Source organism: Carcharodon carcharias, chromosome 13 (genome assembly GCF_017639515.1).
Source record: "Carcharodon carcharias isolate sCarCar2 chromosome 13, sCarCar2.pri, whole genome shotgun sequence".
Lineage (NCBI taxonomy): Eukaryota > Metazoa > Chordata > Chondrichthyes > Lamniformes > Lamnidae > Carcharodon > Carcharodon carcharias.
In genome coordinates, this window is record NC_054479.1 from 96,625,657 (window position 1) to 96,640,424 (window position 14,768).

Here is a 14,768-nt window from a genome sequence, read left to right on the forward strand (position 1 = left end):
TGTTTGAAGTAAATAGTATAGATTAAGAGGATGAAGATAATAAAGGGTTATGCTGATAGAGTTAGATGAGGAAAGACCAGGGGATGTTTGAAGGGAGCAGAAATGCCAGCATGGACGGTTGGGCTGTGTGACCTGTTTCTATGCATGTGTGTTGGATCTTGAATTTCATGGGGATGTTTGTCTGGCTCTATTCTATAAGGAGATGCTTATGGAACTTTTTTTTTAAATTGGTCAGCTACACAGCTATAAAGTGTGAGAGTTTTATATTTTATTCCACAGCTGACACTCGATAATGCCACAGAACAACCACAAGGAAAACAATGCTTTTGGAAGTTTCTGTTGAACCAAAGTGTGTGGAAGGTTGACATGCCCAAGGCAATCTTGAGTGATACAAAGGCCGCATCCCAAGTTATGGTAACCAATGATTGTTCTGAGGCATCATGGAGTGTCAGCTGTGCAAAAACTATCCATACTGGTGATATGTAGCTGACCTGCAAAACCAAAGGTTATACAAGTTTCATTTTAAAAAGCCTAAAAAGGGTTTGGGTCTGCCAGAGAATGCAAGGGGAAAGAGGGAGAAAGATGTAGGAAAACGCTATCCATCACAATGTGGAAAGCTCAACTCAAAAAACATTTGTTGAACCTACTCAGACCCAGCCACACATTCCTGTAGCAGAGAAATACTTGGGGAGCTGCAAACAAAAGAGCACATTCTCACACATATTCTGATAAAGCCCCAACATCTGTTTTCAACACCAATTTGATTGCACACTTCACAATCATCTTAGCCCTCCTCGCCACAGCCAGCTCCATTGTTGGGAACCTCACTGGAGACAGAGAACTCTATTTCCTCATCCTCACTATCTGCTTCCCTCACATAATGCACAAATTAGTGCAGCTGCACATTTTCCGATTGACAATAAGGCGTGCCTCCATGCTCTATAAAAAAAGACAACCTCCACAACAAATGTGTTCACAAAACACTTGCAAGAGATATGTTAATCTGAACACTTTTTTTGGAACTAGGATAATGTCAGGTAATCTGGGATCCCTTCCTAGTTAGTATCATCTTCCCCAATAGTGCTTCAATGTCTCTATAAAAGGGCAGCTAGCCAGTCCAACCAGGACACAAGAGATAAGGTCTTGTATTCCAAACACCGCAACAGAATATGGTCCATGGATTAATACCTAATTGACCAGCTTTTTTTTCTTGATTCCAGAATGATAGTCATTAGCCCATTCCACCCCCTTTCAAGCAAAGAATCTAGTTTTCCAGCAAACAGTCAGTTTATAGAAATAATCTATTTATTGTGGATTGCCATTTTCATAATACATTGTTTTAAACATTTTTAATGAAAAATGCAGTTGCCTAAAACTCTTTAACTAGTTGTGGTGTTCACAAAATGGCAGAAAGCAGGCAATTTAAGATAAAAGTTGCATAGTTTTATTTCCAGACCTATACAATAATTGAGTGCATTTGCATTTCATGTTATATGTAAACCAAAAGAAGTACAAAATGGTTAACGTTTCGTAGCGAAGCTGTTGTAGCACATCTTTGGGTCAACTTTCCACCTTTATTTAACTTTACGCAGAAATGACTAACATACACAAGGAGTGATAAAAGCCTCTTTTCCTATTAAGTCTCAAAATTAAACTGCTCCAGTCCAACACTTATTCAAACTTCCAAATTCCTTCAAAAATCAGGACTTCAAACTCCTGTGTATTTGCCATATATGCAGGTTAAGATATGAATAAAAGTGTGATGCATCAAAAGGTATGCGGTACAACTCCTGTGACAAGCATAGTGGAAGTTCAGTGTTTCAGAGAACTCATAACCCTTTTTAAAATCTCCTAATACCATATCTATTCATTGTTCTATTTCCTTGCAGACACACAATCAACACATACACACACTCGCTCACACCTTAAAATATATTGAGTTTTTTTTTATAATTTTGAGGCAGATTCAGTATTTTTTTGTTTGTTTGATTACTCACTTCGAACAACTAAGGCCAGTTATGATGGAGCTAATTTTTGTGAGAAAATGTGAATATTTCAAAAACACTGTGATGTAGGCTGCTAACTGGTTTATTACTGAATATATGATCTAGCATTTCAAGCTAGTTAAAAGCATTCTATCTTTAATTAAACTACAAAGCTAGAAGATGTGAATGTGATCTGTGATAAACCACCATTGCTCCATTTTTCTCCATTCAGGGCAAAATGAAACAATCAATAATCAGTACCAATATTACAAATCAAATTTTAAATCCATTTAAACATATTTAACAAAAATGTAAAAATTATAACATATTAGGCAGAGCACTTTAAAGTGAGCAGAAAGTCTAATTTAAAATCTTACTGGTTTTCATCATTTAATTCATCAATGAATTCATGATCAAAATGTTCCTTTTGCTATATTTAATTTTATTTAAAGTCGATGACGTTTTATCAATATTCTAAATCTTCAAATTTCACAGCACATTTCTCTTTCTAAATAAGGGTCTCAATGATCTGTACAAAGGTGGTATACCTGTGAAGATCAAATGCAAATGTGTGGATTTGTAATACAGTGCTAATACACATGGCTTTGACTGGGATAATGTGAACCAATTCGTTAATAAAATAATATATAAATATAAAAAAAGCTCATCTAGGCATCTCAGAAACATGTGGACCAGAATTCTGTGAAGATCTCTTTAGGGTTCGTTTTCATAATGTGCCATCCCTGCTGAAGAAAGAAAGAGAAATTGATATGTTTGTGCAAATGAGTAAATCAAGACATGCGGCAAATTACACAGCATATGAAATATAACTAAATTAGATCAAAACATTACCTCAACTACAGAGAGGTGTCACTTTAAAATGTCATTATTTATTGACTGCGTAAAGAAAATTTAAAATATCATGATGAGTTTTTATGTTTTTAGCGTTGAGCATGAATCAGAATGAATGTTATATGAGGCCAGGGAAGAAAAAATCCACTCTATCAAATCCAGCTGTCGAAAAATGGAACACAATTAAAGTTCTGCCCCAGCCCCATTCACACGATCATCAAGGAGAGGCAAAAAAAATGGGGCCAATTTATGAACATTTTGGGAAATTACTTTTTGTCCCCCCCCAAGCAATTAAACAAACTGCAGGAGGAGGGCACAATAACCCATAAATCCCCTTGTCCCAGCTAACCCCCAATTTGCCCTCTATAACAATTTGAAAGGTATGCTTATCAAAAACAATTAACTTTTAAAGCATGTACATGTGGCTCTAATTTAGTGGCTCTGATATAGTATTTAACTGATTATATGGATTGGTAACATAAGCAACAGGGTTCTTATTTTCCTGATTAGAAAGTGGTAAGCTTAATGACTTGGTTGTCACTCAAATCTGCCGGCTGAGTTTTCAATTTCCTGACCTGCAGCTGAATGACTCAGACATTCCTACCAAAAATCACAGACACATGCTAACCCCTCCAGGACCACCATGAATGTAATTCATGCCTGTCCCTCTCACGAGACAAGTATGAATTCTACGATAATTTCCCCTGACCCCCTTTAAGAATTGGGACTGGAAACGTACCAACAATGAAACAACCCACCGTTTCCCTCATAATATACCAAGGATTACATGTGTAATTGGTCCAAGGGATAAAAACTCAAAAAATCTTTGGAATGAGAATACACCATTCCAGTCAATTGTGCTGACAGCAATGTACTAACAATGGGTACTTTGTGGATCTATAGCTTCATTTCAAAAGTGAAGATTGTGCAAAACCCTTAAAAACAGTTGAGAACACCCAAAATGAATGTTTACATTGGTACCTCCATTCCTCAACCCTAGCCAGCCGCCATTATTTTCTTCATCTCTACTTATTCTTGATTTCGACTTCTATCCTTTTCCAGGCCTTTTGAAGGAATTAAATACAACAATGGCTACTCTTCATTCGAACATCTGCTAAGTAGCCACTAAGTCAATGAATAATTTCTTTCGATCTCTAATCTCATTTGAGACCTCTGATTATCCAGTTGTGTCCTGGAATTCTGCACTCACTGTCTAAAATAAATAGCCTCCGTGTATCCCAGTGTTTTAAAGGTGTGGCTCTTATCTCTCCTCAATTTCATTTCTCCAATAATGCAGAGAAAATGGAAAAGGCGGAGTAGCAATATTTAATAAAAAGAGGCAACTACATCAGCAGAAATAATGGATTATAGTAAGAGTAAATCAGGCAGTGGAAACACTTTGGATAGAATCAAGGAATAGCAAAGAATGCAAGACTCTGATAGAGTACTGCTGATACCGGAGTGCAGGCCCCTGGCCTGTAGAGACTTTCCAGAGTTACTTGAAAAAACGTGAAAGTGCTGTTGTCAAGAGTAAGTAAATGTGTGGCAACTGAAGACTTGCTCCTGTGCCCCCACACTCCAGCCTTCCTCCTAGTGCTTTCTCCATGCTCTGCTGTCCCCATGATCCTGCTCTCTCTATGGCCAGGATATTTCTGATGGCGGGATTTCCCATCCCACCATCCGAAGAGTTGGCAGGGAACACATCCCGGCTGACACTGCCTGTCCCACAACCATTTCATGCCCCAGTGAGCGTGAATTGGCTGCAGGTGAGACTTCCGCCCCTCACTCAGGAGGAAGTCCCGTTTTAGAGAGCTGCCAGCCAATCCGATTGGCCAGCAGCTCTCTAGTCCCTGCAGCCACCAAAGCTGCAGTGGACATGAAGTGAAAATTCATGAAATCCACAGAGCCTAAGTCTCGGCAGTGCAGGAAAAGGTGATTTTTTGGGGTCTCAGGGCGGGGAGGGTAGGGAAGGCCTTGGGGGGTGGATACTGGGGTACAGGGGTGGATACTGGGGGATTGGGGTGTCAGGGGAGAGGCTATGGGGGATGGGTGGGGGAGGGAGGCCCAGGTCCAGCAGGCACTGGATTTTAAGGGTTTGAGGGGGATGGGTGGTGCCTGAAGTTAGAAGGGGGGGCTTCTGATGGAGGGCTCCCCGCTTCCTAACTGAGGCCTAAACCTGATTATTTTCAAGCATCCCCCACACCTGGGAAATCCTTCCACCAGCCTAAAAATTGAAGCTGGGAGGGAAATGGCCCTGATGTGGTCAATAATTAGCCACTTAAGTACCTCAAGTGGGGCAAGGGTGGGTGGCCCATCTGAGGCCTCGCCCACCCCAGCGTAAAATCATTGAGAGGTCTGGGGTGGCATTGGGAATCCAGCAGGTAGCCCACTCACATCATTTCACACTCTCCCCCTACCCGCCTAAAAACCTGCTGGCAGGGGAGCGTGAAATTCAGGCCCATGTTCCGCTTCCTCCCATCACCTGATATCTGTAAGTAAATATCCGGTTTTTTTTTTTAAGAAGTTTTATTAAATCATTTTTTGCGTGCAGTGCTTTCACATGAGCATTATATAGTATTATCATATAGATTGGGGAGGGCAGTCCGTGATCACTGTACTGGGTACAGTTCTGGGCCTCCTTGCTTAAGGTGGGATATACTTGCTTTGGAGGCAGTTCAGAGAAGGTTCACTACCTTGATTCCTGGGTTGAAGGGATTTGTTTTATGAGAAAGGGTTGAGCAGGTTGGGCCAATAAAGAATGAGAGGTGATCTTATTAAAAGACATAAGATTCTGAGTGTTTGACAGGGTTGATGCTGATATTTCCCCTCATGGGGGAATCTAAAACTAGGGGGCACCATTTAAAAATAATCGGTCTCCCATTTAAGATGGAGATGAGGAGGAATTTCTTCTCTCAGAGGATCATTAGTGTTTGGCATTCTCTTCTCCAGAAAGCAGTGGAGGCTGGGTCATTGAATATATTCAAGATAGATTTTTTGGATGACGAGGGAGTCAAGGGTTACGGGGGCAGGCAGGAAAGTGGAATTAAGGCAGCAATAAGATCAGCCATAACCTTACTGAATGGTGCCACAGACTCGATGGGCTGAATGGCCTACTCCTGCTCATATTTCTTGTGATCTTATGAACTTAGTTCATTTGAAAAGTGACCTTTCAATAAAAAGGTTTGAGGGGCACTGGTCGACAGACCTCCTGAGTATAGTTGTGCAGTGGGGGCATGTAAATATTGAGATTGGATAAGTATGTAGTAAAAACACCATGGTTATAATGGGAAAAGTTAACGTTCATGTAGATTGCGAGAATAATAATAACAGGCAGTAAAGGTAATGCATCACTAGACTGTATTCAGTACAGTTGCTTTTGGGGCAATAAATATTAGAACTGAAAAGGGAACAGACCATAATAAATTTAGTGATGAGCAATGAACCAAAATTAGTTAACAATCTCATCAGTGAGAGAATATCTTGGGAATTAATTCTTGCGTGCTCTGCCTGAAGACAGGTCCTTGGCCCACTGTCTGCTGATGATTCATCCTGAGCCATTTTCTTGGCCGTTTTTGTCAGTGATGCTATGCCATTGCCTTCCATTTTCAGGGGCAGGGCAGCGCAGGGACGCAGGTCCCAAGTTTAACTCAGATGGAATAGGAATCAAACCCACGATTATGCATTATTCTGAGCCACATCCTAGTGACGTAAGCAACTGAGCTAACCGGCCCCTATCTTGGCAACAATAGCCATAATATGATTTGAGTTTTATACTTCATTTAAGAGGATGAAGGGACAGTCACAAACCAGAGTTTTTAATTTAATAAACATTTCTAAAGATTGAAGAATAAATTATGTGGGCTGAACTGTTAATTGGGTATAATGAACAGTGGGAGAGGTTTGAAGTATATAAAACAATACAAAACCAATACATATCCCTAAATAAGTTTGAAATGCTAACCCTTTCTTTCTCCATGGATGCTGCCAGACCTGCTGCAGAGAACATCCGTCATTTTCTGGCTAGATGCAATACCCAGTCAGTTTTGAGTGTCATGTCTGAAACTTGATTAAAAATTAAGTGCTATGCATAAATTAATACTAAAAATCTTTCACTCCGTAAATGCTTAAAAACTGTTCACGTCTAACATCTTCTAGTTCTGATGAAACGTCTTCGCCCCTGAAACATTAACTCAGTTAATGTTAATCTACTGAGTATTTTTAAAAAATTCATTCACAGGATGTGGGCTTCGCTGGCTAGGCCAGCACTTATTGCCCATCTCTAGTTGCCCTTGAAAAGGTGGCAAGCTGCCTTCTTGACCCGCTGCAGTCCGTGTAGTGTGCTGTTACGGCATTTTGTGATTTTTGTTATAAATCTATAGGCTGATCACAGCCTGTAGTGACTTTGTTTAAATAGAATTAAACTCAAATCTATATCAAAATTGTTAGCTTCACATTTCCATTTGAACAGATCTCACAATGTGCCTTACTCTACATCCTTGCTATTGAAACTCAAATCATCCCTGTCCAACTATTATGTGCCTGACAGCTTGTTAACCTTGTTTAGTATGTACAATAACCAGGAATAATACCCAGCTGTTGTGAGGTATAATGATCTGACTCATGTTTCTCCTTGGTTTCCTTTGTAAGGTATTTTTAAATCCTGGCGCAGCTAATGAGTGATTAATGGTCAATTCTGACATGCTCCTCATTTTAACAGCACACAGACCATCGTGTGATACAACAAACATGGTTCAGATTCTTGTGCCTATGTAAATTTAGACAATACAATGCAAACCAGCCATCTAACATTTTAAAGCATTCCCAGAATGAAATAAACACATGATTTATCACTGTTTCTATAAATATAGTGATTGGTAATTGACCAGGGACCTAAACGATGAACTGACACAAGGCTAGCCATTTATCACATGACATTTCTCTAGTTTCCCGAAGAGTCTACAGTTTGTTCTAAACTGTCACTTACTTAGTTTTATGATTTTACAGCCTTTCTGCTGACGTATGTTGAAGACAATAAAAAAAACTAATGTTCAGCTGCTCGCATACATTAGTAATAACTGTCTGAGTATCCTGAAATAGTGCTGTGAACAGTCCAGGAGTACCTGGCAATAATGTTAATTTTCCATTTGAAGTGTTTCTGAAAGTCACTTACCATTAGCATAATCGCAGTGATCCCCTGCTGAGCCTGACTTGCACTTACTCCCAGCTGTAATCTAGGTGTAACAAAGGAAAGATGGTCATCATTTTTCTAGTGCTTAAATTATATTGTTTTGAGCCAATAATCCTCATCTCAGGTAGTGGCTCCCCTTTTTTGGTTAAATAATTCAATTACTTCTCTTCAGTTTGCCCAAACCTCTGCACCACATCTGCAAATGATTCGCACCCAAGTACAGATAGTAAGAAGTTACATGCATCCATGCCAAATGTTGGCCAACAGCTTCAAAAATATTGACACATTCTCCAAAGGCGGACAACTCAAGGTCCTGATGTGTATCAGCAACCAGAGAGTGCGTCCAGGCTTCCTTTGCTTGCATTGGAGCGGAGAAAGAAAAAAACAGAAACTGTTGAGTGTTTGAAGAATGGATCCAAACCTGAAGAGACAACACTGGAGTGAATTTTACGCAAAGTTGGGGGCATGGTCTCTGAGAAAATAGAATCCATGGGTGAACCACCATCAATGGGAGAACTGCAACAAGCAATCAAATGGATCAAAAACCACAAAGCCTGCAGCCCCGATGGTATTCCAGCTGAGGTCTTCAAAGTTGGTGGTCTTTAGCTCACATCAAAACGCATCCTGTGGATTTCAGAAGAAAAAGACCACCCCCCCAACCTTTCAGTGAGTGCACGCCCGTGCATGCGCAAACTTCAGCGCTCGCGCTCCTCCCACCCTCACCCCAGCAGCGCTGATGCTTCCAGCACGTGTTTCACGCCATTAATCAGCCAGCCAGCGTGAAATCGCGGTTGGGGCCAGATCGTGGGCGGGGGACCCTTTCGCCGCTGCTCCTGGGCCTGCCGGCTCGACGAGGGGAAAATCCTTCCCCCTCTTGTTCAAAGTTATCGCGCCCCTGTACTGCAGTGAGACTTGGATTGTGTTATCAGCGACACAGAAGAGGCTGGAGAAATTCTATCAACAATCCCTCCGAATTAAATGGGAGGACCATCAAACAAATGCTAGTGTTCTTCTTGAAGGCAGCTTCACAAGCATTCAGGCAAAACTCCTGCAAAATCAACTTTGATGGGCTGCAGCTGCATCACACTTTGAGTCATAATGTCTTAATGATGAGGCAAAGCGGTAGCAGATAAAGAAAGAAAAGGAAGCAAATCCTGTTCTCCAGATTACACTAACAAGTGGAATATCCTGCCTCATATGCCCAAAGATCTGGGGGTTGAGAATCAGCCTCTTCATGAAGGCCCATGGCAGAAACTCGCAACCCTCAGGAGATATCATCCTTGAATCAAGGGGCAGCTGCCAATGATATCCAAACCTCACTGCTCAGTTCCTATTGGCACTCTTAACTAATCTTCCTACCCTTTTAGAGAGACACTGAGGTAGATTTTCCTCATCAGCACTAGGAACAAGAGCTTGGCAGGGCAGCAGCCCTTATTGCAAAATTGGGCATAAAATGCTGAATTTTAAATCTATAATTTTTAATTGATTTTGAGAAGCTTGGGGCCAGCTTTGCACAGTTTAAGGGGTCAAGATATGAGCCATTCATTGTACAGTCACCTGTCTTTGCCTTTCTCTTGTTGTCATAGCATTGATCAGAGTGACCTAGTGGTCTCTGGTCAATGGTGACTCCCAAAATATTGATGGCAGTAAACTCAGTGCTGGTGGTGCCAGTAAAGATCAGGGGAGGTATCTCAGCATTTTCTAGTTGGAAAGGGTCTGCATTTGTGTACAAATGTAACCCTCCAGCTATCAGCCCAGGTCCTTTTGTAAGTTGATATGGACTGTTTCATTTTCAGACATGTATGAATGAAGTTAAGTATTGGGGGATAATCAGTCAACTGCCCCTATCCTGACCTTAAGACAAATGGAATGTCGTTTATTTCTGCTGTTTATTTGTAAACATAACATATGTGAGAAATTTTTCACATTGCCAGATAGATGCGATCACCACAATTGCACTGGAACAGTTGACGAGAGGCACAGCTACCTGTCTTCAGACTTATAGCTGGGACATTGTCAGGGCCTTTGTTTTATCCAATGCACTTAGTTTCTCAATACAACATGGAGTGAAACCAAATGGTTGGACTCTACTATTGTGCAGTCCTGAAGGGGAGACCAAGGAGGGTTCTCCACTTGGCATTTTCTACCGTGGATGCGATGAGTTCCCAGATGTTGGTGAAGAGGGCTTTATGTCGACTTGGTTTAATTTGTTTCCTGAGTCTTGTCCTAATATAATGCCTGGTCGTTGTCATTAGATCTGTGATATTTTTCTTCTTTTTGTTTTGTAACTTGCTTTACAATCATGGCATTCTAGGCAATTACAGAAGATTTGCTAGTTCTTCTTGAATCAGTTAGGTTTTTAATGACGGTCTGTAGCTTTAATGGTCATTTTTCCAGGTGCTAACACACAGGTTAGGGTGGTGGGATTTTAACTCCTAACTACTGAGCTGCTAGTTCATGCTTGTTACAACACTCCTCCCCACAATCCTGCCAAAGCACTTCTCCCATCTTCCACCTACACCAGCCACCCCTCCAGCTACAAGTCTGCTCCGTTTCTGCCCCTTCGTTGCCATCTACTTTCCCTTTTGCTCTATTGCCAAATATTTCCCTCCACCTTCATTTCCTTCTTTCCTGTGTTGCTGTAGATTCACATCTTCCTTCATTACATTTTCCCCCTCCCCTCTCTGCCTTATTATCCCCATTCCTTCCCTCTTTCATTTCTATCAATTTTTCCCTTTGCCAACCACTCTATTCAATCTATGCTTTGCAATGCAATCTACCCTTCCATCCAATTCCCTCCTTGTCATACATTCTGTCCCTTCCCATGCCAATCATTTCTTGCTTTTCTCCCTTTGCCATGTCATTTCCCCTTCCCATGTCAACTATTTTGCCCCTTTCTGTTGCAAATCATTTCCTCTCACCTTTCCTCACTAAACATTCCCCCCTTTCTCCCTTGCCATCAATTCTGCCCATTCCCCTATTCAAATGCATACTCCTCCTCATTCCTTGCTGACATTTAATCATCTTGTTACAAACCAAACCCCCTTAGGCATCCTACCATTCCCCCCCAATCCTACTGATAGCTGAGTTCAGTGGCTATGCTTCTCTTACAACATACTCCCAATGTTAATGGCCGACATTCCTGTATATGCATGATACGCTTGGGAACTCCTGTTATCACAATGTTACAGCCTATGATAGCAATTGGGCAATTTACTCACAGTATGCTAACAGGAGAAGTAGGGCCATCCAGTGTGTACATTGCAACCAAGTGGGTGGGGTTAGAAGGGGGCCTGATTGCATTAATTTGTCCAGCAAAAGCTGACACACTCAGTGATCCTTCAAAACTGCAAAATACTGATGGTTGGTATGTAGGCACACAGTTGATGAAGTAGTTACACAGCATGGTAGAGCATCAAAATGTAACACATACAGTCGTAGATGCTCATTTACATTATTCTGTTGGCTCTCTGATCTCACCAATGATCTGGGCAGAGCCCAGATATAGTTCTCCAGAGGCGAGGGAAGACTGCAGAGTAAGTCCATCTCCAGAATGCTCACGTACGCCTTGCACTAGCTGGATCTGAGCATTGCAGGCCGGAAGAGGACCACAATCTTGGCCAGAGTCAACGTGCGGCCTTAGAAAACTGGATAGAAAGTAGAGGGCCTCGATCTTTTGAAAGAATTGTGACTGCTTTGACCTACAACACATTGCACTTCATAAACTAGCATTCAGTGGATATACAATGTGTTGTATGGCTTGGCTGCTTATGAATTAGCAATGTTCACCAATACAGAGTAGCCAAGTTCATGGGACAGTCAAAGCTGAGATTTTAATTCAGCTTCTCTGAATAAGTCAGGTGTTCTAGAACTAACTCCAGTTTTAGAGAATGGAAATTTTAACTTTTGAAGATCCATTTTAATACCAATTTCTCTCTTGCTCTTTACTCTTTGATAACCAGGTTTCCCTCATTCATCTTAAGCACAAACTACCAATCAGAATTTTACATTTTCTTGATAAGTTACAGGAACAGCATCAACAATTTCAGCATAATATTTGGATATCAACTAATAACATTTAAATAGCTCCCTGGTGGACATTGTTGTTTTGTACAGTCATCCCGGGGATGTAACAGTTTATATCTAAATATAACGTAGAAATGTGTATGAATAATAGATGCGTGTCTCCTATCCAATGATGACCTTAGACGGGGTGGCTGATTTTCCATTGGAAGAATCAGTCTTATTCTCCCATAGGTTCCGCTTGCTTGATACATCTCCCGGCTTCACATCCTGGAATTAGAAATATAAAATATTGTAAGGCGTTTTTAAAAAAGAAAATTCCAGATTAATTAAAATAATACAGGAACTGAAACACTGTGCACTTTTCCAGTATTTGGTGATGGTGACAAGCATTCAACTTAGACTATAATTTTGCATTTAGTGTGCATATAAAGCAAGAGGAGAGAAAACAAGGCAAAGTGTGCTTCTATTAACCAGGCATCTTTATGAACTTGAGACCAGTCTCTTTCATTTAAAAACTAATAATTTGAAAGTTGTGTTAAAACTAAAATCCATCAATATATCATGGTAACAGTAATATCTAATGGGAAACTTACACAAATGTCAATGTGTCTTGAAATTCACTTTCTGCAATTCTTCATGAATTTATCAGGCATATACATTAAGAAGAGGGTGAATGAAGTAAGTTGCAGTAACAAATCAGTTTATTCCCCACAATGCTGTTTTAGATTTACTGCTGCAACAGTGAATCAGTTCAGAGAGCTTAAAACTTGTTGTGAATTAACTACCTTTTATGTTTAAATCAGTAGAAATAAAAACTGGAATACCTGCAATGTTAGGCAGCAAGTTGCAAGTTGAAAATCTATCTCAATGTTTCTTTAACTAAAATATACTAATAGATAAAAGAACGGTCAGCAGATTAGGATTTGCTATGGAAAGTTTATGCAGGTACGAGAAATGGCCTTTAGTAGAAGCACCATCGAGGACTAGAAGTTGTCGGGGAAAGGGTAGCGAACTTTTAGAAAGATATATACAAATACATCTGAGAGAAGTGGAATGCATTGGTGGCAAAATAGATGGTGACAGGGTTTTTTTTCATTGATTTATTATGTAGCATAGAAGGAAAACTAGAGTTCATTGGGTCCTCTGTGTATGCCACCAGTTTGATTAACAAATGTACAATACCACATTTACAATGCTTTCAGACCATTTACTTATTTTTATTCTTTCATGGGATGTGGGCATCACTGGCAAGGCCAGATTTGTTGCCTATCCCTAATTGCCCTTGAACTGAGTGGCTTGCTCAACCATTTCAAAGAGCAGTTAAGAATCAACAACATTGCTTTGGGTCTGGAGTCACATATAGCCCAGACCATGTGAGGACAGCAGATTTCCTTCCCTAAAGGGCATGAGTGAATCAGATGTGTTTATACAACAACGGTTTCATAGTCACCATTACTGAGACTAGCTTTTAATTTCAGGTGTATTAAATGTCTGTCAACCATGGCTCAGTTGGTAGCACTCTTGCCTCTCAATCTGATGGTTATGTGTTCAAGTCTGATGCCAAGACTTGAGCACAAAAATCAAGACTGGCAGGCACTCCAGTGCAGTACAGAGGGAGTTCTGCCATTGGAGATGCCATCTTTTGGATGAGATGTTAAACTGAGGCCTCATCTGCCCACTCAGGTGGACGTAAAAATCCCATGGCAATATTTCGAAGAAGGGAAGGGGTATTATCCTAGTGTCTTGGCCAACATTTATCCCTTGATCAAAGTCACTAAAACAGATTAACTAGCTATTATCACATTGCTGTTTGGGAGAGCTTGCTGTCCACAGATTGGCTACCGTGTTTCCTACATTTCAGCAGTGACTACACTGCAAAAGTACTTTATTGTTAAGGGACATCTGATGGCCATGAAAGGTGCAAGATAAATGCAAGTTTTCCTTTCTAAATCAATATACAATATGATTTACAGTGCACCAAAGTAGGCACTTAATGCCAAATCTCCCAAAGGGCAACACTGTTACATCTAGAAACTATTTACCAATCACTTTATCCTTAAGGATTTCAAAAAGAACCACATGTGAATTACAGGCTTCCTATGTTATTGATTAAAAGAAAATCTCTTTTTAAAAAAAAAGATCAGAGCTGAGTGGGATAACAGATGAGCAAAATTTTCTTCCACCTCAGGCATCTTGCTTTAAACTTGGCTTTGGCTGACGTGCTGAGGGAAATCTACAAAAGATGATTTAGCTTGGCTGTCTTAAAATTTCTTGGTCCCATTTTAAGTTTGTTTCTCTTCTCCCTCTAGGATTCTCTTTCAGCACAGAATGTTCCCCAAGTCAACAGATAGGCCTCAGTTTTCAGGCCTCTGTTGTTACCTTTTCTGAGCTGTGCACTTGAAATCTAGGCTGAGATGACTCACACCCCTCTGATGTGGCCCGTTTGATGAATACCGCTGACAAAGCAGGACTGACTGTGAATGTTTTACATTCAGGCACTGCTATTCAATGGCTTGTAAGTGGAACAGTAAAGTGCCACTCACCTTGGTGTGTTCTGCAGCAAGGGAGATTCTGGAGAGATGGAACAGATCACTAACTCATAGATTTTCTAATTTCTCTTTTAAGTAAAAGAGAAAAGCTGAACAATATCCAATTACACAGAAATGTTTTACATTCTACTGAGTATTGGAGTTTAATTACAAGTCCTTTCCCCAATC

At 40.5% G+C, this 14,768-nt stretch overlaps 1 protein-coding gene across 5 annotated transcripts in view; it reads right to left on the reverse strand.

Moving 5' to 3' along the window:
- Window positions 1–1,421: 1,421 nt before the first annotated feature.
- cald1a (caldesmon 1a) overlaps window positions 1,422–14,768 on the reverse strand; it is a 203,007-nt gene continuing 189,660 nt past the window's right edge. For all 5 annotated transcript variants that reach the window (XM_041201871.1, XM_041201870.1, XM_041201872.1 and 2 more), the window contains 3 exons: window positions 12,229–12,318; window positions 8,008–8,068; window positions 1,422–2,731 (listed from right to left, as the gene is read on the reverse strand). In XM_041201871.1, coding sequence (XP_041057805.1) covers window positions 2,700–2,731; window positions 8,008–8,068; window positions 12,229–12,318 — 183 coding nt within the window. In that variant the 3' untranslated portion in view covers window positions 1,422–2,699. The remainder of the gene's footprint in view (window positions 2,732–8,007; window positions 8,069–12,228; window positions 12,319–14,768) is intronic.